This window comes from Gopherus flavomarginatus, chromosome 7, assembly GCF_025201925.1.
Source record: "Gopherus flavomarginatus isolate rGopFla2 chromosome 7, rGopFla2.mat.asm, whole genome shotgun sequence".
Taxonomy (NCBI): Eukaryota; Metazoa; Chordata; order Testudines; family Testudinidae; genus Gopherus; species Gopherus flavomarginatus.
In genome coordinates, this window is record NC_066623.1 from 109,202,100 (window position 1) to 109,229,175 (window position 27,076).

A 27,076-nucleotide genomic window follows, 5' to 3' on the forward strand; every position below is an offset into this window, starting at 1 on the left:
GGGTGGGGGGACTGAGGACTCCAGCTATTCCACAGTCCCTGCAGTCTCTGAAAAGTATTTGCATTCTTGGCTGAGCTCCCAATGCCTGTAGGCTCAAACACATTGTCTGGGGTGGTTCAGGGTATATCTCGTCAATTTACTCCCCCTCCCCCGCCATGAAAGAAATGGGAAAAAAATTGTTTCTTGACTTTTTTCAATGTCACCATATGTCTACTGCATGCTGCTGGTAGACGGGGTGCTGCAGCGCTGAACATCAGCATCCCCTTCCCGATGGCAGACGGTACAGTATGACTGATATCCGTCTTCATCATCATCCTGTGAGTGCTCCTGGCTGGCCTCAGGTGAGGTCAGCTGGGGGCGCCTGGGTAAAAATAGGAATGACTCCCGGTTATTCCCGGCAGATGGTACAGAACGGCTGGGAACCGTCCTCATCATAGCAACTGAGGGCTGAGCTCCATCAGCCCCCCCTTTTCATGTCTAAAGAAAAGATTCTGTACTGCCTAAACTATCATAGCAGCGGGATGCTGGGCTCCTCTCCCCCTCACCATTTAATGTCCTGCCTGGACTGTCATAGCAGCTGGAGGCTGCTTCCCCCTCATTTTATCTCACTGAAAAGTCAGTGTCTCTTATTCCTGCATTCTTTATTACTTCATCACACAAATAAGGGGACCCTGCAACGGTAGCCCAGGAGGGTTGGGGGAGGAGGGAAGCAATGGGTGGGGTTGTTGCAGGGCCATCCCCTAGAATGTCATGCAACTCATCATTTCTGCGGGATCTGACACGGAGCGGCTGTGCTCTCTGATACACTGGTTCTCTAGTACATTTGCTCCGTATTCTAGGCAGGACTGACTCTATTTTTAGATACAACATAAAGGAGGGAATGACCCGGGGAGTCATTCCCATTTTTGTCTTTGTGCCCCCAGCCGACCTCAGTGAAGGTCAGCCAGGAGCACCCATGACAGCAGCAGACAGTACAGAACAACTGATAACCGTCTCTGCTATCTTGCAAAAGCAAATGAATGCTGCTGTGTAGCACTGCAGTACCGCCTCTGTCAGCGGCATCCAGTTCACATACGGTGACAGTGACAAAAGGCAAAATGGGCTCCATGGTTGCCATGCTATGGCATCTGCCAGGGCAATCCAGAGAAAAAGAGCGCGAAATGATTGTCTGCCGTTGCTGTCACGGAGGAAGGAATGAGTGATGACATTTACCCAGAATCACCCGCGACACTGTTTTTGCACCATCATGCATTGGGATCTCAACCCAGCATTCCAATGGGCAGGGGAGACTACGGGAACTATGGGATAGCTACAGGATAGCTACCCACCGTGCAACACTCCAGAAATCGATGCTTGCCTTGGTACATGGACGCACACCGCCGAATTAATGTGCTTTGTGTAGCCGCGTGCACTCGACTTTATACAATCTGTTTTACAAAACCGGTTTTTGTAAAATCGGAATAATCCTGTAGTGTAGATGTACCCTAAGATAAAAGGATTTACTCGTTTGCTAAAACAGCCTGATGACCGGCTGCATTGTCTTCCCATGAAGCCATAAATTACTTTTAACTATTAGAGGAACTGCAAATGGGGAAATGTGAATCTTTTCCTCCAATCTCCCCTTTTCCACTGGCCCTATCTTGAAAAGTCATCATTTGAGAACACAAAAATAAAGCCTCATACCACTCCTGAGCTGTCTCTGCACAAGGGGTTTCCTGTCTCTTACCACCATATTGAGCCATTTCTCCCTCACATGCTCACCCAGACTTGACAGGATGTGCTGCTTTGGTTTTAGCAGACGTTGCTAGTTCTGCAGGTGAGTGGACGGACTAGCACAGGCTGTGTTGAACAATGGTAAGGCAAGTCTCTGTGACCCCACTCTCCCTGTCCAGAAAGACTATCGCATTTAGGAAGGCAGGTGGGAGTGAGACCCATTGGGAACAAACAGGAAGGCAGGACATCAGGCAGGATGGGATCTTTTATTTTTGATGCACTTATAAATGACTGGCTTTCAGATAAAAGCACTGCTTCTTATTCTCTTTATTCATGTTCACATCTCCTTTCTTCACTTAAATAAGCAGAGAATTGCTTTTTGACATTTATTATGTATCATTAATTTGTGTTGCACTATTACCTGAGGCACCATAATTCAGGGTGCTCTATAACACTCGGTAGAAAGACACTTCTTGTCCTAGAGAGCTCAAAATCTAGGTTGTGATAGGAAGCAACAGGTAGGTGAGGCAAATGAGGAGGGGAGGACAAGATAATACAGCAAGCAAATTAGCATACAGGAAATGGAGGTCTTGGCTCAGGTCTCCACTTCTGTCCAGATTTGTTATACTTACGGAAGGGTCTCTAATTCCTGTTTTTCCAGAGAGCAAGGGCCTAATGTCTCTAACCTTTCCAAATAACCACAGTCCTTGAGATCAAGTGCAACATCAGCCAACTGTGTTTTGCTAGTTCTTATATCTGTAGTGCCTTCTTAAAATACCGTGACCAAAACTCTGAAGAATATTGCAAAGCGGGCTACTACGGCTCTGATTATAACGTGTGGAAAACTAGAGCTGGGCGAAGTATTTCATCTGACGCTCTTTCGCCAAAACATGGAGATTTAGGTGGACCAAAACATTTTGCGGATTTGTTGATTTTTGGCAGATTGTTTCAGTTGAGAACAAGAAAAAAACAAAGTGTTGAAATGAACTATTTTGGCTTAATTGAAATGAAATATTTAGACTAGGGGGTGGGGGCTGGCTTCACCAGGAGACATAGGTACCATTCACAAAACGGAAGAGGAGGCAATGGTCATGTCCCACTTATACGGAGTAGCTCAGTGGTTAGAGCAGGCACCTGGGAGACTCTGGTTCAAATCCCCACTCTGGAAGGACGACTCAGGTCTCCCACTTTCCAGGTGAATGCCTTAATCACCAGGCTGTAAAGTATTCTGGGTGGGGCTCTCAGTCATCTCCTGTTGAAGCTGTTCCACATAGTATATCTGTTGGGCCAGAGGGAGTGAGAACAACTCTAAACTATAATCCTAGTGGTTACAGCTCTCACCTGGGTGTTCCAGTCCCTGCTTCTATGAATATTTATTTGATTTGTTTTGTTTTTCTTTTTTGGACCTACTAGCAAACCAAGAACTCAGTTATTCAAACAGCAGTATGGACAGCAGCTTCCTGTTTACATTTGATGCATCATCTTATGCCTTCCAAAATTTAATTTGGTTCTGGCAAACATTTCAGGTTTTATAACTGCACCTGATTCCTTCTGCTCGGTGCTTTGTAGGGTGTGCCTGCTGAGGGCAGAGTCAGATTTCCTGTTTACATATGCACCCTCATTACCTTCTATTTTTCCGTGATAAATAGCGTTAGCCTTTCCACAGTCCTAGGCCATTCAGCTTGCTCTCCATTTTATTTCTCTTTTCCTTTATATTCATTGTCCTGTTTCCCAATTTTGCGTTCTGGACCAATTTGATTATATTAATGGAATACGTGAAAGGTAATTGTTCACTAATCCTCGCTTCAGTTGGCTTCTGCTGAAAATATCTTCTAGCTTCGACTCTGTACAGTCCTTTATTCTATACCTACACAGTAGGTGTAGGTAAGCAAGGGAAGGGTGTGACACTACACCCCCATATTCTTCATAAAGATATTGTTATGATTATGGCATAACTGACCTATTTTATACAAGATAGGTCATGTGATGTATCATTGGAAAAGTTATGATTTACTGAATAAGATCATCCTATTTGTAGGCATATATCATTTTTGTATCTGAAGTTAGGAATATTGTTTTTGCATCTATTACAAATGATGTTTGCACCTGGGGAATGCCTATTAGGCAGAATGCAATCAGTCTAGATGACTGGTTGGGAAGGACCATTAGGGAGAAAAATAGGTTTTAGAAGGGGAAGCCTTCCTGGGGACACTGCAAACAGCCTGTGAATCATGGCTGTGGGGTCCTACAGGCGCATGTGACCAAGTCACCTGATACTGGACTCCATGATAATACTAGTGTTTTTCCACTGACCGGGCATGGGAATCAAACTGGGTGACAAAGGGTTCCCACCATATGTTAAAACTGTTTAAGGCAGGGGAGTGACATCATCGTGGTTCCTTCTTCATTGGCTCCCCGCCCAAGATGACTGCCCAAGATGACACCTAAGAAACAAAAAGACTGAGCTGGGGGAGAGGGGCTGAACACAGGCTAGAGGGCTGTCTAGCCTGTGCAAGGAATAACTGGAGTTTTAAGTTGCAAGCAAGTGCAGCTTGCCTTCAAGACACTCTGCAATCTGCCTAAAATAACATTTAGGGTGAGAATTTGCTACACATCTCCAATTTCTTTAGTATATTAAGCTTAGATTGTGTGTTTGTTTTATTTACTAGGTAATTTGCTTTGATCTGTTTGCTTTCTCTTATAATCACTTAAAAACTATCTTTTGTAGTTAATAAACTTGTTTTGTTTTGTCTAAGACCAGTGAGTGGAAAACATAATGGTGGGGCAGAAAGCTGTATACATTCCTCTCCACGTTGAGGGAGGGGGTGAATTTCATGAGCTTACGGTGTTTGAATCTCTGTGCAGCGCATGACGGTATAATTTTGGATTTACCCTCTAGAGTGGAGTGGGGTGCACTTGAGTACTGGGCGGTTCCTTAGCTGAGCCTTCCCCTGCAGCTGTGTGAAGCTGCACTTGGGTATGTCCCTACCTGTACATGTGCTAGTAAAGTTCAGTCTGAAGCCTGAGGAAGGGCTTGCAGGCTGCCCAACAATACAGCGGAGTGGGAACCCAGACTGGTGGGTCAGGCAGGCCAGTGGTATCCCAGTTCTAAGTAGCACCCCACCCGTCACAAAGGGATTCCTACCTTCTAGTCTTGGTTGTTCTACTGACTTCTAGTGGGTATTATGCTACTTACCTTTTGCACAGGGGACTAATTCTTTAATGTTTGTTAAGCACTTGGAAGATGGAGAATCCTAAGTAGTTACTTTTTAAGACTTTCTTTACAGAGTCAGTAAATACTAGGGTGATCAGATAGCAAGTGTGAAATATTAGGACGGGGTGGGGGGTAATAGGAGCCCATATTTAAAAAAAAAAAAAAACCCAAATATCGGGACTGTCCCTATAAAATCAGGACATCTGGTCACCCTAGTAAATACATCATAGTTACCTTGACGTCCATTAAACTAAAGACATACCCCTCTCCTGAGCCCCACATACCCCTTCTGCAAGATACAAATGCAGTGCTGCCACCAGCATGCTTCCTAGCACTCAGCCCTGTGTGTGTATAGTAAGCATGAGTGACTAGCATCATCTGCACAGGCCCTTGGATGTACAACTCCCAGAAATTCTTTCCAGTTTATTACCTGAAAATTATTAGCTGAGTTCCAGTGATTTTAATTAAAACTAATCATAAGTAGTACTTGGTTCATTACACCTTTTCCTTTCTCTCCCTCGAGAAATGTAAGCAGTTTCATAGTCATTTACTAAATGAAAGGAAACTATTTCTAAATGAAACTATTGTAATCAGAAACCGGGCTAATGAGAATTTGATTTCTGTTTTTTAGGATGAGAGTAACTCATCAAAAGGAGACTCAAGTAAGACAAGAGACGTTTCGTGTAAAGACTCATTATGTGGCAGTGAACTACAGAGCAGGTGTGAAGTTTGGTTACTCTATATATGCTGTCCTGTCTGGTAATTGGTATAGAAACAACATGTACACCACATTGCTCATATCTAGCTGCAAAATGGATACTTAAATAATTCATTTTCTATTTTAAATTATGCATTATGCTGTAAAATGGCCAAATGCTTCTCTGAGTTAGTTCTACAAAGATTTTTTACCTAAAAGCAAAATACAGTTAATTATCATTGTGTCTTCCATACTGCTATGACTGACACTGTCAGTCTAACCTTCATTAATCCCTATTTTCAGGATGTACATGATCATAAAAATGATCCTTGGGCAGTAATTTGGATTTTATAATCTCAGCCAGAGAGCAAATTTTCCATTTTTTAAAAAAGTATTTGGTTATCTTTTAAATTATAGAAATGTGAAAATTGATGCTTAGTAGCTAGACAACTTTTCCCAGGCACGTAACTGAGAGAGGATTTCTTTTTTAAATTTAAGATTGTCGTACTCTATATGCTTCATCTGTGATAGGGTGGATTAAACACAGTATTGGGTAGTTTAGTGTATGTATTTCAGATGAGACCTCAAAAACTAAGGTCCTATTTAATTTACATTGGCTTGGTATCTTCTGGCACTCTTCATCTGAAGAAGCTCTTGCTCTAGCATTTCCACTCAGTGCATTGGTTCATTGCCATCCTGTGTCCTAGAAATGGTTGCAGTTGCGGGGGTGGAGGGGTGAGGAAAGGGTGTTGGTGGTAGTTTGTGAAACATTTTGGGATTTCTGAGGATGAAAGGCACTACGTACATATCAAACAGGATTAGGTCTATGTACCTTTGCTTTTTGTTTTTAAGAAGAAAAAAAACCCTCCAGAATTGCAGTGCTAAATCTAGGCAGATTTGACCTAAAATAGCTATGTTTTGACACTTAAATGTGATGCAAACTTTCACAATGACTGCCAAGTCATCGTCGTATGTGCAGACAGGAAGAACAATCATATTGTGCAGTGTAGTGCCCTTGTAACATTTAGTGGTTTGCTATTGACATTTGTTTAAAAAACCCTACATTTTAATTTCTGCAGTTAGAGTGTAACTAAGGGTTACAAATACAGTCATACTCGCTTCTGTCAAAGAGCACTTTTCTCTTTATTAAGTTTTAGAGCAATTGCTATGTAAGTAATTGGTAATACTTCTATACTTAAGATAAAGGAGTGGCAGTATCACTTATGTTTCCTTGCCCTGACAGTTGAAGCAAACAAAGTATCTGTGTGTTTGTGTACACACGTCTCTGTATTGAGGGAGCTTTGAGACTTTAAGATTGGTATTGAAACTTCAAGCCTTGGGGGGGAAAAATAATGCCAGTACTACAGCATCAAGGAATGACGGGATATGAAATGAGGCACTCAAGTTGGGAAAGTACTGCGTCTTGGGGTTAGACACTGGCAACATTAATTCCACTCCACAAAAGGCAAAGAGACATAAGAACTCAAGGATGATCTGACTGCTCAGGGTTTGCACAGTTCTTGTCAACAGGATACAAGGACAGAGACAGAGTTCAGAGGAGGACATGGTACTGCCTACAAAATGTTTGCAGTAAAGTAGATGATTGAAAACCACTGGGAGTATGGAAAAAGTCCATGTTGTGTGAAATATTTAGTGTATGGTTCACTCTGAAAAGAACTTCTGGGACTCCTGAAGGAGATGTATGAGGGCATAAAAGCACATGACAGGTATTTCAGAGTGGGGAGTTGTGTGCAGAAATCCTGCTATTAATGATTTGTGTGTGTAATTCCCAGGTCACTTAGCTCAGATTGTCAGGATGGTTTCCAGTTAAGACAGGAGACTGGCTTTTCTGTAATATGGCTGTCTTTGTCCATACCAATGCTGAATATCTCATGAGCAAGGAGCAACTAATGGAAATGTACCAAAAATAGACAAGCTTTAAGGCTTTGTCATGACCTTGATATGGAATTTGCCGACTTTACTTTCATTCTTGGCGAGTCAGCCATGTTTGACACTGTGATGGTTTTTGAACGGAGGAACGTGAGGAACTTGAGTTTTTCTGGCTCAAATTACATTTTTAGTAGAAGGAAGTGCAGATACAGACTATAGGGAGCAATCTGTCTAAATAAGGAAGTAGAAGTGTTGCTTGAGTTGTATACATGAAGGTGGATGCATTGTCCTAATAGGATATTTATTTGCTGGGCTGCGGTCTGACTTTTCTTCGGGAGGGTAGATAGTAGGATGGGCTGTGGAAAAGAAAATACAGATCTGGTATCTTGACCTAGCCCCAAATCCTGGAGGCCTCCAAATCTATAGAACTGTTCAAATTCAATACGGGACTATGAGGATCCCTTGTTGATTGACATTTCTTGTGTGTTGGTTTCTTACAAGTCAAAGCTATAAAGTGCAGTTCTACCTGGATGGTAAGGAAAGGTATGTTTAATTTACTGCAAATAGTCAATTGATTTAAAATACCTGGGCCTGTTTTTGTGGAGGGGATTAAGTGTCAAGATGGCTTTTATGCATTTTCAGCCTTGTGCCCACAATTGTGGGCACAGCTGATGCCATTTTTCACTCAACTCCCTGTTTCTATAGCATGTAGACTGGCTTCCAAATTACATTGTTTGTGCCCCAGCGTATAATTGTAAGTGGAAGATTATACCTTCGGTTTATCATGCGCAAGAAGTGAGACCAGGGTTTAGCGATCTGGCCCTAAATCTCTCATCCTTCCCCACCTCATTCCCATTGTTTTAAGTGTACCTTTCAGTGGAAACCTCAGTACAAGATGCTGTAGCTAGCTAAAAATACCCTCACGAATAATGTCACATATGTTGTTTCACTCATTGTTTAATACATATTAACTTCAAGACAGAATATTAAGACCTGGAAATTCTGTCACTCTGCTGGAGTGGTGTGACGTGACTTGTGTTGCATAAGCAACACATTTTTGAAATGTACCTGTAAAATCAAATCTTACTTCTATTTTCCAGGCAAAAATGGCCACCAGTAAACTTCACATGCCCAGTTTATTTTCCCATCCAGAAGATGGTAGGGTTGGGATCTGAACCTTTAGAGAACAGGGGTAAACATTTCAAAAACATCTAACTCATTTAGATGTGTTTGAAAAATTTACCCCAGAACTGATCGTTACCTTTTTAATTTTTGATGATCTAATTTCAAATATAATATAATATAAAATCAAACTGGTTGCGTGTATTATAATGCAATCGTTTATTTCAAAGGTTCTAACATAAAGCAAACAATCCATGAAGCTCAGATATATAAGTGCATTAAAATCTGTCAGTGCTTGGTAATGAAGACTTTCAGAGGATAAATTCTACTTGATGGTTCTAGGAAAATGAATTCTGGAAGCTACTGGTATATGAAAATCTTTTCTTACAAATATTAAAACACTGACACATAATGGGAAGAAACAAGTAACATTCCATTGCCATTATATCATCATGTATTTGGTAAAATATATTTTTAACCTGAGATGGTGAGGATAGAACACATTATAGCTGCAACTGCAGTCATTTAATTTACCTTGAATAGATTGTCTTCATATTGAAATAGCTGCTTATAGTTACATTTTGACCTTCAAAGGACACACACATCCTATGTAGCTGCTGCATAGGGCTCAATGCCTAGTCACACTGCCAATCAAAATACTGTAAAGCAACCGCATTCTGTTCCAAAATGAATTCTGCCTCTATTGCAGAGGTATTTATAAAGTGTACTTGGTTACATGAAGTCTTCTGTATTTTAATAACATGGGCTTCTGTTTCTTAGAATAATTGCGGTATAATTATATTTCTACTTGTAAAATGTCACTATTTCTCAGCACTGTATCTGAGTTCACGCTACATTTTCAGACTCATGTTTCCTCCTCTCCTCAGACTGATCATTTTTGGCTTTGCTTATATTGACAGTTCATCAGCTCAGCAGAACACCACCGTTCACTTGGATAATGGTGAATATTGGTCCAACCGTGCAGCTGTGTACAAAGGAAAACCCCACAGAGCTGTCTTTGAAGACAGCCTGGAGAAAATATACAGAAACATGTACAAAAAAGCTTGTGGCACCGTTTCAAAAAGAAAAATACATTCCTGATAGCAATACAACCAGAAATGTACAGTGCACAAGGTTACTATTTTTAATGAGAATTATTTTTGTGTAACAAATATTTGTACTCTATTTTTTAACAGGGAATGTTCACTGGGAAGAACTGTTATGGGCTAGTGGGGCTTTGAGGCTGGGACCCCAAAAGCAAAATGTTAAAATAAAAAGAAAGTCCAAAACAATTAAAGTTAAACAGGTGCATTGTTCCCTTAAGAAGCTAGGATGGTGCTATTTCACCCACCTCTTCTTTGTCCTTTTCAGTTCTGAAGCAGGCACTGAGTAAAGTGGATGTTCCTATCCATCATCAATGCAGGCTTTGATTGCAGCCAGCTCTGTTTTAGTTATTAGCAATTTAAATATAGGTGGTTGAAAGTGAAACCTGCCCCAGTGTTTAAAGAGCTAGTGAGATGATCATAGTACGATACTATCTATTTGGAGGGATTTTTTTAGAAGGATAATGTCTGCTCATTCCAGGTGTAGAAATGGAGAAGGGAAAAATTCTGATAGTTAACTCTTGTAGCTGTGTTTAAAGTGTTTCTCAGCACTCTCAGCCATGACATTTCTATTAATGTCAAGCTCTTTTGAAAATAACTATCTATATATTGTAAGAAAACATCTCTTCTTCTTTTTCATGCATCCCAATGTAACGATCTCTAAAAGTTTCCAGGATCACTTTTGGAGCTCGTCAGCTAGAGCCAGATGCCCCATGCAAGCATTATGAAGTCCCTGCATCACAATCCCACCATATTTGGAGCCCATCCTTACTAGCCTGCTGGGGATGTATTGGCAGAAATTGCATCTTTTCGTTAAAGGCCACCAAATGTTTGGCAGTAGTTAGATGCTCTCCCTGGAGAGGGAACCTTTTCAGCCTCACATTGAACAGCTCCCACATTAACAGACCAGGGCAAGCTGCCCATCTGAGTGATTTAAAAGGGCAAGCATGTCCATCTCCTGCTTGTTTCTCCCATTTCAAAAGGAAATGTGTATCCTGGCGCATTCGCCACAGAAGCAGGCAGCGGGGACAGATTCAGTTACACTGATGCCATCTTATATCTTCCTTTTGGACAAAGGATAAAACTAGTTGTACAGATGGCAGAAATCTAGGACTGTAACCTGCCAACATACGGGGATAGACTAAATGTTGGCTTACTGCAATCCATGCTTTAATACTAAGATCACCTAATTGATTTAAGGAAGCAGCCTGTGAACGAGTAAGTCAGGTGGAGAACACACTGAAAAGCTGTGCAGCGCAGCTCCGGGAAAGGGGGCTTTTGAAGGAAATGTACTAAATACAGGCATTTCTGCTCCTGGTAACAGCTAAACCAATTGCTGGATTAACAGCTCCATGTTCCTGGCCTTGGTCCTGCTTGGCCCTTGCAGTGCTTTAGATTTTCAGAGTGCAAAACAAAGATTAACCAGTTATTTAATCCTCACAACATCCTATAATGTAGAGGAGCATTATTAAGTTGCTTTTTAGAGCTGGACATGTACAGCACAGACTTATCTAAAGCTTGGTACTCACCAGCACAGCAGGGTTTAGAATGTACAAGTTTCTGGATCCTAGCCCTGTGCTCAACCATTAAAGTGGGCGGCTTTTCTGTGGCTCTGGTCCCTATTGGTCTGTACTACAATAGTTTCTTAATAGATAAAATTGACCAATGAAAAGATGGCAGGAAGAAACCTGGAAGACCATCATGAAAAGCCAAGGCAGAATTTGATTGGCGCTCTGCAGCATGTGACTTAGTGTTACCCAACCAAAATCTACATTGCAAGTGCAAGTTGAAATGTTTTCCTGATGTGAATGAGCACTCAGTCATGAGTCCTGTCTTCCTGCCCATGCAGTCAACGCCTCCTTGTTCAGTACACCCTCCTGGCCTGAACCAAGTGTCATAGCTAAGTGAAAACTGTAAGCATACACTTTACTACTGTTCAGGTAACCGAGCAAAGCTGGTGTTTGCCCTAGCCATGCTAGACCTGCAGGACAGGAAGCATGTGCTGTGTATGCACACACTCTGTGTGCCTTACCTTGACTGTTGTCTAAAATTTTTTAGCAGCCGCAAGCATCCTTCACAGTCTCAGCAGGAAAGGGGTAATTGTGGTGTAGGGACTGCGAATATTTTGGATATCACCTGCTATCCTTTGTTTTGCACCTAGGCCCATTCTCTCTCCATGATATAGGAGTGCTACTCACCACTACCCATCTCTGGTGGTTCAGCCAGTTAGTTACTGATTTGAGCCCAGTTAAACACATGGGAGATGCTGAACATACAGAGTTGCCATATCCTTGTGTGTGAGACTGGCAACCCCAGCCCCACATTTGCAGCCAGAAAATTGAGGAATAGGGGAAGACGGGAGAGAGACCCACCATGAGAAGTCAGGATAATGAGTTGGAGGATAGAAAGAAAGTGTGGGCTAAAGGGGCAGGAGTTTGGTGAGAAAGACGAGGCTGTAATTTAAGTTCCATTTTAGCTTGATTGACAGGTGGCAATCCTGGTTCTTTAAATTTTGGGGGAACCTACAGGCTTGCTTAGTCTGGGCTTCCTTTAGGAAGAATGGGAAGGGAAAAGAAGCATTCATATTTGAATTTTACTGGATAGGAATATTCTCCATATGAAGTTTTGCTATATAATGTAACTTGCACTATAAATTGTATGGCCACCCTTTGGCCCCGCTCCTATCATGTGTAGATGTTCTGCCTCTTAGAATCAGCTAGTATCATCAGTATCAGCTAACCACCTCTCTGATAGCAGGATTGTGCTTGTAATACGTACTCCATGACATAGCTAAGGGTTTTCTTCCAAACCCTATATTGAAATCCATTTCTGTTGTTAGGGGGAAACTTGTATGCAAAATGTGACTTAAGAGTCAAGTTACACAGCTCTGTCCATTTGAAATCTGCAAGCCACTTTTAAAACAAGTGTTTGGCCCCCTCTCCTGTTCGTGTGCTTGGCTAACCTTCTATTAATATGCATATTATCTGGGTTAGGCTAAAAGGGGTAAAAAACACAGGTGATGTCGTGCTGGGAGTCTACTACAGGCCACCTAATCAGGCGGAAGAGGTGGATGAGGCTTTTTTCAAACAACTAACAAAATCATCCAAAGCCCAAGATTTGGTGGTGATGGGGGACTTCAACTATCCAGATATATGTTGGGACAATAACACCGCGGGGCACAGACTATCCAATAAGTTCCTGGACTGCATTGCGGACAACTTTTTATTTCAGAAAGTTGAAAAAGCTACTAGGGGGGAAGCTGTTCTAGACTTGATTTTAACAAATAGGGAGGAACTTGTTGAGAATTTGAAAGTAGAAGGAAGCTTGGGTGAAAGTGATCATGAAATCATAGAATTTGCAATTCTAAGGAAGGGTAGAAGGGAGTACAGCAGAATAGAGACAATGGACTTCAGGAAGGCAGATTTTGGTAAGCTCAGAGAACTGATAGGCAAGGTCCCATGGGAATTAAGACTGAGGGGAAAAACAACTGAGGAAAGTTGGCAGTTTTTCAAAGGGACGCTATTAAGGGCCCAAAAGCAAGTTATTCCAATGGTTAGGAAAGATAGAAAATGTGGCAAAAGACCACCTTGGCTTACCCTTGAGATCTTGCGTGACCTACAAAATAAAAAGGCGTCATATAAAAAATGGAAACTAGGGCAGATCACGAAGGATGAATATAGGCAAATAACACAGGAATGCAGAGGCAAGATTAGAAAAGCAAAGGCACAAAATGAACTCAAACTAGCTATGGGAATAAAGGGAAACAAGAAGACTTTTTATCAATACATTCGAAGCAAGAGGAAGACTAAGGACAGGGTAGGCCCACTGCTCAATGAGGAGGGGGTAACAGTAACGGGAGACTTGGAAATGGCAGAGATGCTTAATGACTTCTTTGTTTCGGTCTTCACTGAGAAGTCTGAAGGAATGTCTAGTATAGTGAATGCTTACGGGAAGAGGGTAGGTTTAGAAGAGAAAATAAGGAAAGAGCAAGTAAAAAATCACTTAGAAAAGTTAGATGCCTGCAAGTCACCAGGGCCTGATGAAATGCATCCTAGAATACTGAAGGAGTTAATAGAAGAGGTATCTGAGCCTCTAGCTATTATCTTTGGGAAATCATGGGAGACGGGGGAGATTCCAGAAGACTGGAAGGGGGCAAATATAGTGCCCATCTATAAAAAGGGAAATAAAAACAACCCAGGAAACTACAGACCAGTTAGTTTAACTTCTGTGCCAGGGAAGATAATGGAGCAGGTAATCAAAGAAATCATCTGCAAACACTTGGAAGGTGGTAAGGTGATAGGGAATAGCCAGCATGGATTTGTAAAGAACAAATCATGTCAAACTAATCTGATAACATTCTTTGATAGGATAACGAGCCTTGTGGATAAGGGAGAAGCGGTGGATGTGATATATCTAGACTTCAGTAAGGCATTTGATACAGTCTCGCATGATATTCTTATAGATAAGCTAGGAAAGTACAATTTAGATGGGGCTACTATAAGGTGGGTGCATAACTGGCTGGATAACCGTACTCAGAGAGTAGTTGTTAATGGCTCCCAATCCTGCTGGAAAGGTATAACAAGTGGGGTTCCGCAGGGTTCTGTTTTGGGACCGGTTCTGTTCAATATCTTCATCAACGATTTAGATGTTGGCATAGAAAGTACGCTTATTAAGTTTGCGGATGATACCAAACTGGGAGGGATTGCAACTGCTTTGGAGGACAGGGTCAAAATTCAAAATGATCTGGACAAGTTGGAGAAATGGTCTGAGGTAAACAGGATGAAGTTCAATAAAGATAAATGCAAAGTGCTCCACTTAGGAAGGAACAATCAGTTTCACACATACAGAATGGGAGGAGACTGTCTAGGAAGGAGTATGGCAGAAAGAGATCTAGGGGTCATAGTGGACCACAAGCTTAATATGAGTCATCAGTGTGATACTGTTGCAAAAAAAGCAAACGTGATTCTAGGATGCATTAACAGGTGTGTTGTAAACAAGACACGAGAAGTCATTCTTCCGCTTTACTCTGCGCTGGTTAGGCCTCAACTGGAGTATTGTGTCCAGTTCTGGGCACCACATTTCAAGAAAGATGTGGAGAAATTGGAGAGGGTCCAGAGAAGAGCAACAAGAATGATTAAAGGTCTTGAGAACATGACCTATGAAGGAAGGCTGAAGGAATTGGGTTTGTTTAGTTTGGAGAAGAGAAGACTGAGAGGGGACATGATAGCAGTTTTCAGGTATCTAAAAGGGTGTCATCAGGAGGAGGGAGAAAACTTGTTCACCTTAGCCTCCAATGATAGAACAAGAAGCAATGGGCTTAAACTGCAGCAAGGGAGATTTAGGTTGGACATTAGGAAAAAGTTCCTAACTGTCAGGGTAGTTAAACACTGGAATAGATTGCCTAGGGAGGTTGTGGAATCTCCATCTCTGGAGATATTTAAGAGTAGGTTAGATAAATGTCTATCAGGGATGGTCTAGACAGTATTTAGGGGGGAGGGATAGCTCAGGGGTTTGAGCATTGGCCTACTAAACCCAGGGTTGTGAGTTCAATCCCTGAGGGGGCCATTAAGGGAACTGGGGTAAAACTCTGGGGATTGGTCCTGCTTGGAGCAGGGGGTTGGACTAGATGACCTCCTGAGGTCCCTTCCAACCCTAATAGTCTATGATTCTATTTGGTCCTGCCATGAGGGCAGGGGACTGGACTCGATGACCTCTCGAGGTCCCTTCCAGTCCTAGAGTCTATGAGTCTATAGCTCAAGTGCAGAGAAGACTGATTCTCCTCTGCTACTGCAGTATGCGATAAGTATAGTTTCAGGCAGTGAACCAACATAGTAATAAACTGCGATTGTTTCGTGCACCTTGCCTTCTAATACAATTTAAATCCCTTCTATCAAATGCAAATTTCTAGGTTCCTGAGCAAAGCTTTAAATAGCATTTTCTTGCTCAATCCTTATCTTTGCCATCCACAAAGTGGTGTGTTAGTGACAGCAGGATGGCATAATTCCACCACCACCATTTTGCCTTCTAAAGGAAAACTGCCTACTCAAATCTAGAAATAATGGGGTAGATTAAGAGAGAATTAGAGTTTATTGCATCAGTCTTCTTTATTTCTTTTTTTCCTCCCCTGGACTGTCATAGCCCAGGAGTATTCTAACCAGACTTTATTTGCCTTTTTGGTACTGTGTGTGACACAAAATGTAATCAGCGTAATATTTTAATCACTTTTCTTTTAGTAAGTCAAACTGAGGCTACTTTTGTCTCAACTCTCACTGGGGCAGAAACTTAGTTTGTGCAAATACAAACAGTGGGTCGCAATCACAAATCAGGCTCTTTGCTAAATAGCAGTCACTTTAAAAATCCCTCAGCATTGCCTTGTAGTTATTAACAAGTGGAAGTGTCAAGCTCTTTAAGGATCAGCATTATCTAGCTTCCCAGCTAGAAGGATAGAAGCCTCGGCTTGGTCCCTTGAGAATGTCAGATGGAGCGGACGATGTGGAACACCTCAGGTAATGAAGACACTGAGAATTTTTTAGGCTCAAAATTTGAACTTCTTTAAACTCATTTGATGAGGAAAGTGCTCCAGGTTCTCTGTACTGTATGTATTTTGGGTTTTTATAGACTAGCTCTTCAAGATTTCTTCACTTGAAGTTTTCGGTGAGTCACCAGAAAACTAAGAAATCTGTTAAAAGAAGCTAGTCTTCTTTGAGGTGTGTCCCTGTGGGTGCCTCACTTCAGGTGCACGTGCACCCGTGCCTCTGATCAGAGATTTTTTGGTAGCAGTGCCCATTCAGACTTCGCCTGCACCCTACACATCCACATACCCCATTCTGAGGCTATATAGGGCTGTGTGAGTGCAGCGCCTTCGGTCCTTTTTCACCCACCTTCCCTTCACAAGCTCCTGGCCATATTGCAGACTTCTTCAGCACAGGTGGCGCTGCCAATTAATGATGCTCTCTTTGAGCCACCCCAGACCATCTGGAAAACTCCAGCAGTGGCACCTCCTACGTGCAAGGATGCCAGTAAAAAAATTCTGCCTTCCCAGCCAGGGATTCTGAGTTTTTGTTTTCACATCCGGCATCAAATTGTCTAGTCATGGACACAGTTAATGAAAGGAGAAGTCAGCATATTTCTAAAGCTACCCCATATAACAAGGGCCAGAAGTGGCTGGAGTTTTTTGGTCAGAAAAGCCACTCTTTGGCAACATTACAGTTTGGGATTGTGAATCACCAAGCACTGATGTTGAAATGTAACTACCTGAATTATGAGATGTTTAATGCTTTCATTGACCATTTACCAAGATCCGTATAGCACCATAATAAAGGAGGGTCAGCTCGTGGCAAAGACATCTTTGCAGGTTTTACTTGATGTGGTCAACACTGCATCCAGGTCTATTTCCACTGCAGTAGTGATGTGCAGACTACACAGGCAGCTCACTTCATTCCCTAAATGACTCTAGGTCTACAGTTAAGTTCCTGGAGATGTACATGCCTGCAAATAAAAAGAAATTCAACAGGACTCAGTCCGTGCAAAGATCCCATCTTGCTTAATGTTCCACCCTCCGTAGACCATCTGAACTGCTGGCTAAGAGGTCAAGATTTTCTAAAAAGGAGCCAGTGACTAACTTGAATACTTCATCCGAGCCAGTCAACATTTCCCAAACTTCACTTTTTGTGGGTTTGGTCGGGAGTTTGAACCACCTGATAGGGTTTCTTGGCTACACTATTTCACCCTTTTCCCTTAATTTGGACACTGTCTCTCGCTATACCAACAGGTTACTGTCTCCCATGCATCAGACAAAGGGGTATCAGTTGCTGTTACTTCTGGTTATATGATCCAATTTATCTCCATCCTCCCCTTCCACCTGCCTTTTCCTTCTTTCTTCAGGGACCTTCTCACGATCAATTGCTGACATGAGATCACATCACTGTGAAGTCAAAGGGCTATAAAACCAGTTCCACTTCAGCCCAAAGGACAAGAGCTTTGTCAAAGGTATATTCTGTTACCCAAGGAAAACGGGTTGGAGGCCAAAAGTAGATCTCAAACAATTGATTAAATACGTCAAGACATCTGAAATTCAAAATGATGTTCCTAGCAGCTATAATTTCCTTCCCCAAATCCAGGGACTGGTTTGCAACTCTTGACCTCAAAGATGCTTACTTACGTCGTGCAATTTATTCCTCTCTCAAAAGATTTCTTCATTTCATAGTCATTCACCAACAATTCCTACCCTTCAGCCATTCTTCCGCCCCAATGATTTTCTCAAAAATAATGGTGGTTGTAGCCGCCTACCTGCATCATCTAGGAATAAGTCTGTCTGTACCTCGGCGACTGGCTCCTCGAAGGGCGGTCTTATCAGGAGGTGTTGTCAGCAGTTTAAACAACAATTTCCCTTTTCCACAATGTAGGCCTACAAATAAATATTGAGAAATGGCCTTGACCCCGATACAGCATATATTTTTTATAGCAGTGTTTTTGAGTTCGATGATGAGCAAGTCTCCCGACTGGTTCCTCGCTCTATCCAAAGAAGGCAGTTCAGGCCTCAAATACCGGCTAGAACATGGCTGCAGCTTCTGGGTCATCTGGTAGCTTGTGTTTTTGTAACATAGAACACTAGGTTACATCTTCAGTGTGTCCAGGAGTGACTCAGAACAGCATATATATTCAACAAAGAGTCTGAAATGATACTCAGCCATTCACCTGGTGGAAGGATCCTTGCAAGGTTTGTGCAAGAATCCTGTTCATCCAGCATCCTCCTATGGTCATAATAACATCGGACTCTTCTCTCTTGGGCTGGAGAGCACATTTGAGTCCTCATGTGTCCCAAGGCAAACGGTCACAACAAGAACAGTGCTTGCACATGAATCTCCTGGAATTGAGGGCGGTCAGAAATGTTTGCCTCCCCTTTCTTCCCCTAATCAAAAACAAGTCAATCAAGATCATGATGGACAACATCTCTTGTATGTATTATATTATTTGTCATCGGGGAGCGTGTTCCCTCTTGCTCTGCACCGAAGTGATAAAGATTTGGAATTGGTAAATAGTCAACCAGATATTTCAGCTTCTTACTTCCCAAGTATACAAAACACCATGGCAAATGATGTCAGCAGACATTTTACCCTAAATTGTGAATGGGAGTTGGATTTATGAGTCTCTACAAAATATTCCTAATTTGGGGGTTTCAAGAGGTTGACTTTTGCACCACTGCAGCCAACACAGAGTGCAAAAAAATTTGCTTCAGAGGAGGACTCAAGCCTTTATCTCTAGCAACCACCTTTCTCATTACATGAACAAAGGGTCTTATTGATGCTTATGCATTGATTCCACTGCTTTTAAAGGTTTTCAACATGATCAAACAGGACCGCGCCAGGGACATTTTGATTGCACCAACTTGGCCAAGGCAGGTTTGGCTTCCTTACCTCATCGAACTCACCTCTTGCCCTCAATTCTCAACTATTGTTTCAAAATGCAGGTCAAACACTTTGCCCCAATCTGAATGTTCTGCAACTCCAGGCACGGTTCCTCAATGATTCTTGGGATTAGAGGTGTCCTGCTCATCAGGAGTACAACCTATACTGTTAAGTAGCAGGAAAAAATCTACAAGGTGCACTTATCTCCAGAAATAGAGAAGGTATCATCTTTGATGTAACCACTTTCATCACTCACCTGTCCAGTCATCTCTTTCCACAGTCTTGTATTTACCTGTTGGAACTGAAGGTATGAGATCTATCTGAGAGTTCCATCAAGGTTCGCTTAGAATCAATAACAACTTTCCACTCACCAGTAGAAGGTTTCTCATTTTTCACACATCTAACCACAAGGAGGTTCCTGAAAGGTCTTACAAAACTTTTTCTGTAAATTAGAGATCTGTTCTGCTTTAGGATCTCAGTCTTATCCTTAACTGTCTCATGGAACAGCCCATTGAGCCACTAGCTACATGCTCTCTGTTACATTTGCCTATGAAGATGTCCTTTTTGGTGGCCATCACTTTTGCTTGAAGGGTTGGGGAGATTGGGATTCTAATGGCAGGCCCTCCATTTACTGTGTTCTTCAAGGGCAAGGTATCATTACAACCCCATCCAAAACTTTTACCTAAGGTTTCTTCTGAGTTTTTCACATTAACCAGACTATTCACCTTCCAGTTTTCTTTCCAAAGCTGCATAAGACAATACCCAAAGCCACCTTCCATACACTAGATGTTAAAAGGGCATTGACCTTTTACTTGGACAAAACTGAACCATGAACCATTCAGGAAGTCCCCTAGACTTTTGCCGTTATTGCAGACAGGCCTAGGGGATCCACCATCTCCATGCAGTGACTCTAAATGGATCTCTGAATGTATTCTTACCTGTTACAGTTTGGCTGATGTCCAACCTCCCCTACAAGGAACTGCACATTCTACTCAGTCACAGTCTACAACTGTAGCCCTGCTGGAGGTCGTTACATTGTGGAAATCTGCAGCACTGCAATGTGGACCTCAGTACTTGTTTTTCCCAACCATTGTGCTTTGGGTCATGCTGTAAGATCAGATGCTACAGTAAACAACCCAGTCCTTTCTTCAGTGCTGAACTCTGTTATGAACCTTCTGCTTCCTTAAGGGGCTATGGCTAGGAAGTCACCTGAAGTGGAGCACCCATAGGACACTACTCGATGGAGAAGAAGTAGTTACGTACCATGTGCAATAACTAGAGTTCTTTGAAATGTGTGTCCCCTATGAGAGCTCCACTAATCGCCCTCCTGCTTCAGAGTTTCCTTTGTGGGACTTTGTAGTACAGAAGGCAGTTTGCCCACTCAGCCCTATATAAGCACGGACACAGGGCGCATGCGCTGGATGAACAGGCACTTCTCCGATAAAGGCACAGAGCGCATTCGGACCTGAAATGTGTCCCCAGGGTGCTCCATCTCCAAGAACTCCAGACACTGCACAGGGTGAGTAATCTCTCCTTGTGGTTAGGTTATAGAACTGGGAGCAAGAAGACTCGGGAAGTCTGTGGTGAAACACTCTGGCTCCTTGTGCCTTTGTTACCCTATCCATAAAATAGGGAGACTATACCTCTCCTACACAGGGAAAAGTGCTTAAAGATCCTGAGATAGAATTTGTTATAGAAGTGATTTATTACGGGGAGGTGGGGGGAACCTCACCAAGTCCCATCTCCTATTCGATAAAAAGGGCTTTACTGTAGATTTCCCATTTTCTTACTTTTTTAATCATGTAACTCTCAAATTAAACAAGCACTATTCTTGTTGAGATGGGAGCCTGATGTTAAATCTGACTGAGTCCATTGAGAAAGAGAATATATAACTCTGACAGCTTGTGGCTTAGAGTCTAATCATTATAATAAAAATCCTAGCCAACCTCATTGGTTTAGGTTTTGATCCTGCATCTCTAATCCTGCATTGTTCCTACTGGAGTCTCTTCTACACTATACAGGTTCTTATACTTCATCTATGTGTATATACGTATGCATACGTATGCTGTGCTATTAATTTATCTTAGTAGAGTCAAGGTCAAAATGTGCCTTGCACCTGGAGTGGAAGGTGGCGAGTCATTCTATCACTGTATAATCTTCGTCTTCCTAAATCCTAAACTTGATGTTATTTTAGCAACACTGAACTGTGCAAAACAAAATTTTGCCAGTGGCCTCAGTATATAAATACAATAATCTAATAGAAAGTCTTTGGATCACGTGAAGTCTGACAACTGTCTTAATTAAGACCGTATGAGTTTACTTGCCTGACTAAGAGATAAATTTTATCAGAGATTATTATTGAGAAGATTTAAAAGTTGGAATTAGCTGTGGAGTGTGACAGGGACTTTTGAGCTTTTTTTTCTCTAAAAAGTTTATGGGGAAAACCTTAAAACTTTAGAATTCAGTGACCAAGCTCTTCTACAGCAATAAAACCACTAGAAGCGAGCCTTTGGGGATGACTTGAATTAACTACCTCACTGATGGAGATGATGCAGTAAAGAGGGAAGCCTTTTTAGACCAAGACCAAACGCACCCTAATCACCTACCACCCTTGTAGTTTCATGTGCTTGCTTTGTGAGGGAAAACTATTCTGAAATCCAGAATAATTTTCTGGATGAAAACCTGTAGGAAATGTAAACCTTACCTTTGGCATATCAACTTCAGAGGTCATGCAAGCTTTCTGCTGTGGATTCCCATCCAGTCAGGATGGTTGGTTTTGATCTAACAGAGCTGTGGCACCTAGCCATCTGAAACCACTTTCCCCATGATGCTCCATTATGATGGCTGCTATCAGCTGAGCTACTCTTGCTATAGTCCCTAGCTATGAAAGCTTTTAGGTCTAGAGTCCAACATGTTTTGGAGAGTCTTTGGTTTTAGAACTTTCTCTTTGTTCCTCAGAGTTTGCCACCTTTTAGGGCATAGGGTGGAGTGCTGTTCGTTGGTCAGACTTTTACTTAACTCTGTGGAATTGCTGGGGAGGCTTTTCTTAGAATGGGTTGAGGTGACACAAAAGGAGGAGATCTTTGTTCGGTCTGTTGGGGGCAGTTTAATGTGTTGCTTTCCATATGCATCAGCGCACCCAGATGCCACAGATGAGGGGTTTATAAAATAGTCATTTAAATAAATCGCTTGAAAGTAACACAGGCAATATCCAGTTCACCGAACTTTTGTAGATTGGATGCTTATGTTTAGATCATTAAACCAACTGGAATTTTTTGGACTTTGAGCTCAATGTGTTCTTTCAAAGGCGATAGCTCTGTGAACTGGTTCATTCAGCACTCCAGTAGTAAACACTTGACAGAATGTTGCTTTCCCTGCCTGCCTTGTTTTCACCACAATCATGGAGTGTTTACATACATTTTAGCCTCTGTGCCATTTTTTGAAGGCTTTATTTGTCTCATTTACGTTTTTGGTTTGGATAATACTTAAATATGAAATCCATCTGTGAAGCATATTGTATATGCACGTTGAAGGGTAAAACCAGTTTTTAATTAAAATTTTATACAGCGCTTGTATTTCACTTTGTCCTGTTTTATTATGAAACACTTCAATCTTCTTCCTAAAACACACATGTCTCGTACGTTTCAAGATGTTCCGTGTTGCTCATGCAGAACCAGTTTCTGAGCTCTGTCAGCAGAGCGCCATATGTTCTGGGGTTCATTTAGCGTCTCTCTCTGGCATTTGTGTAGGCAGCATCTTGGATGTAGTGCAGCTAAGCTAGATTCCATTCTTCTCTTTTGTAAAACTTGTCAGGAGATAAAATAGCAGGGGAAAGAAAACCCTGAATTATACTCTAATGACTTGCATTATAAATTTATGGTAACCTGGCCAATCAAAATAAAAAAAAATTGTATGAGGATTTCATTTAATTGTGGCTTGTGCAGAGTTTATAAAATATACTAATGTTGCAGTGCAGCCCAAAGTTGCATCAGAAATTAAATGCTGGAGATGAAGATACTACTTGTCATTGAATAACGACATAAAAGTACAAAAGCTAAGTTTTGCAGCACATGGGTAAAGGTACGAGGCGTTGCTTTGGTGTCTTCTGTCTTCATGAAAACTACATTTCCCCATTAAATGTCTGCAACTGGAGAGCAGTCCTTCATCCTCATGGGTTCGATTGTCTCATCCTGTAAGAAAACCTTCATCTTCCACTTGATAAGCAATCCATTCCCGCCATACAACCTTGGCTTACCGCTCTTACAGGCTGTGAATCCATAAGTTACATCCACTGATGAGCTTTCTTGCTCTGTTCCGTTTAATTCTGGCCTTTAGAAATTAACCCAAGCATTTTAGCTTCTGCATAACATATTCAGAGAAGAGGAGCCAAATATCAAGCCCCACCTCCCAAGATTCAGTGATGTGACAAAGCAGCAAGCGTGGGGAGCATTGGCTTTGAAAAAGTGCTTCCCTTCTGTTCCGATGGGATAAATGAGGGCTTCAGTGGAAGCTCACTGATTCTGATCCTGTTTACAGTGATGTAAGTCAGGTCTAATTCCACTGAAGCCAATGGAGTTACACCCATGTAGAGCTTGCGTAAAGGACAGAAGAATCTGCCCCATGGACTTTATTGCCATACTCTTTCCTGAAGAATAAGCTTTTTAAAAAGCTGTTGACTTGGCATTCAGTTCTTCTAGATGAGGGAATCTGATTTATGGCGGTTGTAGGTTTTACAGCGTCTAAGAACAAAGCAAAACTACTGACATTTCTGCTTTGATGTGGGTCTAGCTGCGATTTGATTTTGAAATCTGAAAGTAAACTGAAACTACCTCCAGTTTAAGTCTTGTTTGGTAACCTTTAAAGTTCTCGAAACCTTTTCCCCTGGGGACCAGACAAAATTATAGCAGTAATCTTACTTATGGCTGCACACCTACAGAAACAGTGGCTGTAGGTTAATGAAAAAAGTGACACTGTTACTTGCCCGTGCTTCCAGCGGAATTTTTTTCTTCAAATTGATGTGAACTCTTGCACTGAGACAAGTCTGAGTCTCTCCTACTAAATTGAATATGCCTCGTGCAACTCACACGTGAACATTTTCAACAATGCTGTTTGTTTTTTTTAACGGCTACAATAAAAATTACACGTTTCTCTTCAAAATAAGCCGTCTTTATGCCAATTCCAGAAGGTGGTCAGAAGAATCTGCCCCTAACATCGAGGGAGTGACCACAATGCAGACTCTACTGTTGTGTTTAGTCCTCATATTAGCCTATCAGGCAAGGTTGCGGCCACGCTACAGGGTAATAGCTGACTGCAGGAGATGGACTGCTGAAATGTCTTGTGCCCATAGCGGTGCTCTGTTTGCTTACATGTGGCACTAAGGTAGCTGGGGACACATCCCTTGGTTCGTAGCACTTCAATAAACTGTGCCTCTCTGTGAATACTTTTGCAGTGTATTGTGAGTGAACTTGTCTGGCCCTTCTGGGGAACCTGGGTGGAAATGGCATGAACCTGGCAATACCTCAGATAAGCTAGTTCTGGCTTGGCATGTTCCAGCTTGGGATCCACTGCCATCTTAGTCCCTTTGTGTTTCTCCTGGCGCTGAGGTCCTGTTTTAATGGAGCCTGTGCTCAGGCAGTTTGAGAAATATCATACAGCCTGGCATTTTGGTTCTTGCTCCTGAAATCATGGGCCCTGCTTGCATTGCTCCAGAGACCCACAAGTACCCTGGTGTCCAGTCCTGGCCATCTGGCATCATGCTTGAGCTGTCACAGTGGGGCGGGGGCATTCTCCAAAAACAGGAGTTCTGTACCAGGGAGGAATGAGTCTAATTGATGCATGGAAGCTGCATGAGGACATGGACACTGAGAAGAATAGGCCTATATGCAGTGGTGGATGGCTTCCCGTCAAGCAGCAGGGAGCAGTTAGTTAACAATAAAATACCATAGGGTTGTGGAGGCCTGTAGGAAACCTGGGAAGGCATTGGAGGACCGCCTCAAGGGTTGTTGCAATACCATGTCCACACTATGGATACCTTGTTAATGGGTAACATGGTGAACTTATTCACGCTCTGCCTAATGCTCACGTGTGTGTCAGCCAGCCACCCACAAGGAGTTTTTCTGTGTGGATAACGGTCAAGTTAAGGGGAAGATGGAAACTGTACTTTTTGTTCATTCATATACCAGGCTTGAGTTGGCCACTGCCACCTCAATCAAATGATGTTTTTACTACCCTAAAACCAGTCACTTACAGATGACTGCAGCCTGAAACGCACATGCACACTCTCTAGGATGAAATTCTCCCTGTCCTTGCAGGCAGCAGCACTTGAGTCTCGCTTGAGTAGGTTCTGAACAGTGCAGAAACCTCTGAGCCTCTGCACGTGGGCAAATTGTGCCCTCCGGCACTGTTTACCACTGTTCAGATTTCGTGTTTGGCTCCTGACTGCATGTTACATGATCCATTTCTGCACAGACTAGTTAAAGCGAGATGGTATCTGTTTTCTCAATAGGGATTATGCAGCATGACAACTGGAGCTTCTTCAGCAGGAGACAGAATTTCAAATACTTGGTATTTACAACTGGAGCAGATTTTTCAAGAATTTGGCACTCACGGTACTGAGTTCTTTTGAAAATTTGAACCAGCAGCCTTAATAGTCTAGTACAGCCACAGTTCTATTAGTTTCAGTATTTCAATGAGCTGCTAACAACATTTTCAGAGTCTTATATCTTCTTTGGTGAATAGGAGGGCCAATCTAAGGAGCTGATCTTCATGAAATGTATAATAAGCACTGCCCTTGATTGCTGCTGTAGGCTGGCATTAAGGAGGCTATTAGAAATATTGCAAAAGCTATTGCATTCTAAAAGCTTTAACAAGTCTGCTTACAGAATGCTCATAGCTGCAACCTCTATTGCCTTAGACACCTTGGCGAGTGATGGACACACAGCGGGGCCCAGAGAAGAAAAAACACTGGGTGAGTAGGGCCTTGTACCCTCTAAAATGTGAAATGCACCAAAATATTTGACCCTCTGCAAAACAGCAAATGATGAGTTAAAATAATGTATTATGGGGAACTGTGTTCAGGTTAATTTTTCAAGCAGCTCAAATATTTAGCTGTATAATGGGTGCACAGTTAAGCTGGACAATCATCCTTAACTCTGCACCTAACGTGATCCTCTCTCACTTTTAGCCTACCACGTTAAAGTACCGCAGTAACTGACACATGGGATTGCTGGTATTTTTAAGTCTCTTGGCTCACTGCGGTTGCAGCCACATCCAGGACTGACCCTCAAGGTCTGCTAGTGGGTCCAGATCACTTTTCTTTTTTGTTCTGTAGCCAGGCAAGGATGGGTTGGTGTTTTTCCAGATTTCCCCTGAAGATGGAAGCATACGCATCGTGCTGTAGAGATAAAATGGCCCATTAAACGCCAGCCAGCTGAGGTGGTGTGTGTTTTGCTGCCCTTCTGTGCTACAGCAAAAGCACATGCCGAACGCCTCTTGTGGCCATGTAATCACTTTGCAACTGCAGCAGCTGGAGGTCAGCAAAAAAACAACCCTATTTTTTTGACTTGGGTTTACAACAGTGGTGCTAAGCAGGTGCCTCAGTGAGCTAAGGTGCATACTCACAAGGAAGGCTGGATTTCTATTATTTTCTGGATGAGACACACTTGCCAATACATAATACAAAATTGTTTTAACCAAACCCTAGAGCCGCTGGTACAGGAATACATGGGCCAGTGGCAAAGAGTTTGCTTTCCACTGTGAGGATGAAAATAGGTCCCCGCCTTCCTTCAGGGCAGGGACAGCAAGGATGGAGCATTGTTAAAGCTAGTAATAGGGTTAACTTAAGGGCCCTAATCCTGAAGACACAGGCACAGATGGTTATAGGGGACTACTTGTGTGAGTAAAGTTACTCATTTCCTTATGTGGCTTCCTG

At 42.3% G+C, this 27,076-nt stretch overlaps 1 protein-coding gene across 5 annotated transcripts in view; it reads left to right on the plus strand.

The window, feature by feature from the left end:
• Positions 1–10,451, plus strand: part of SPATA6 (spermatogenesis associated 6) — a 67,583-nt gene extending 57,132 nt beyond the window's left edge. For 3 of the 5 annotated variants that reach the window (XM_050961717.1, XM_050961720.1, XM_050961719.1), the window contains 2 exons: positions 5,559–5,647; positions 9,557–9,809. In XM_050961717.1, coding sequence (XP_050817674.1) covers positions 5,559–5,647; positions 9,557–9,737 — 270 coding nt within the window. In that variant the 3' untranslated portion in view covers positions 9,738–9,809. Of the gene's footprint in view, positions 1–5,558; positions 5,648–8,614; positions 9,003–9,556; positions 9,810–10,406 lie in introns of those variants that run through there. The other 2 variants (XR_007775411.1, XM_050961718.1) reach the window with 2 other exon arrangements.
• The last annotated feature ends 16,625 nt before the right edge of the window (positions 10,452–27,076 follow it).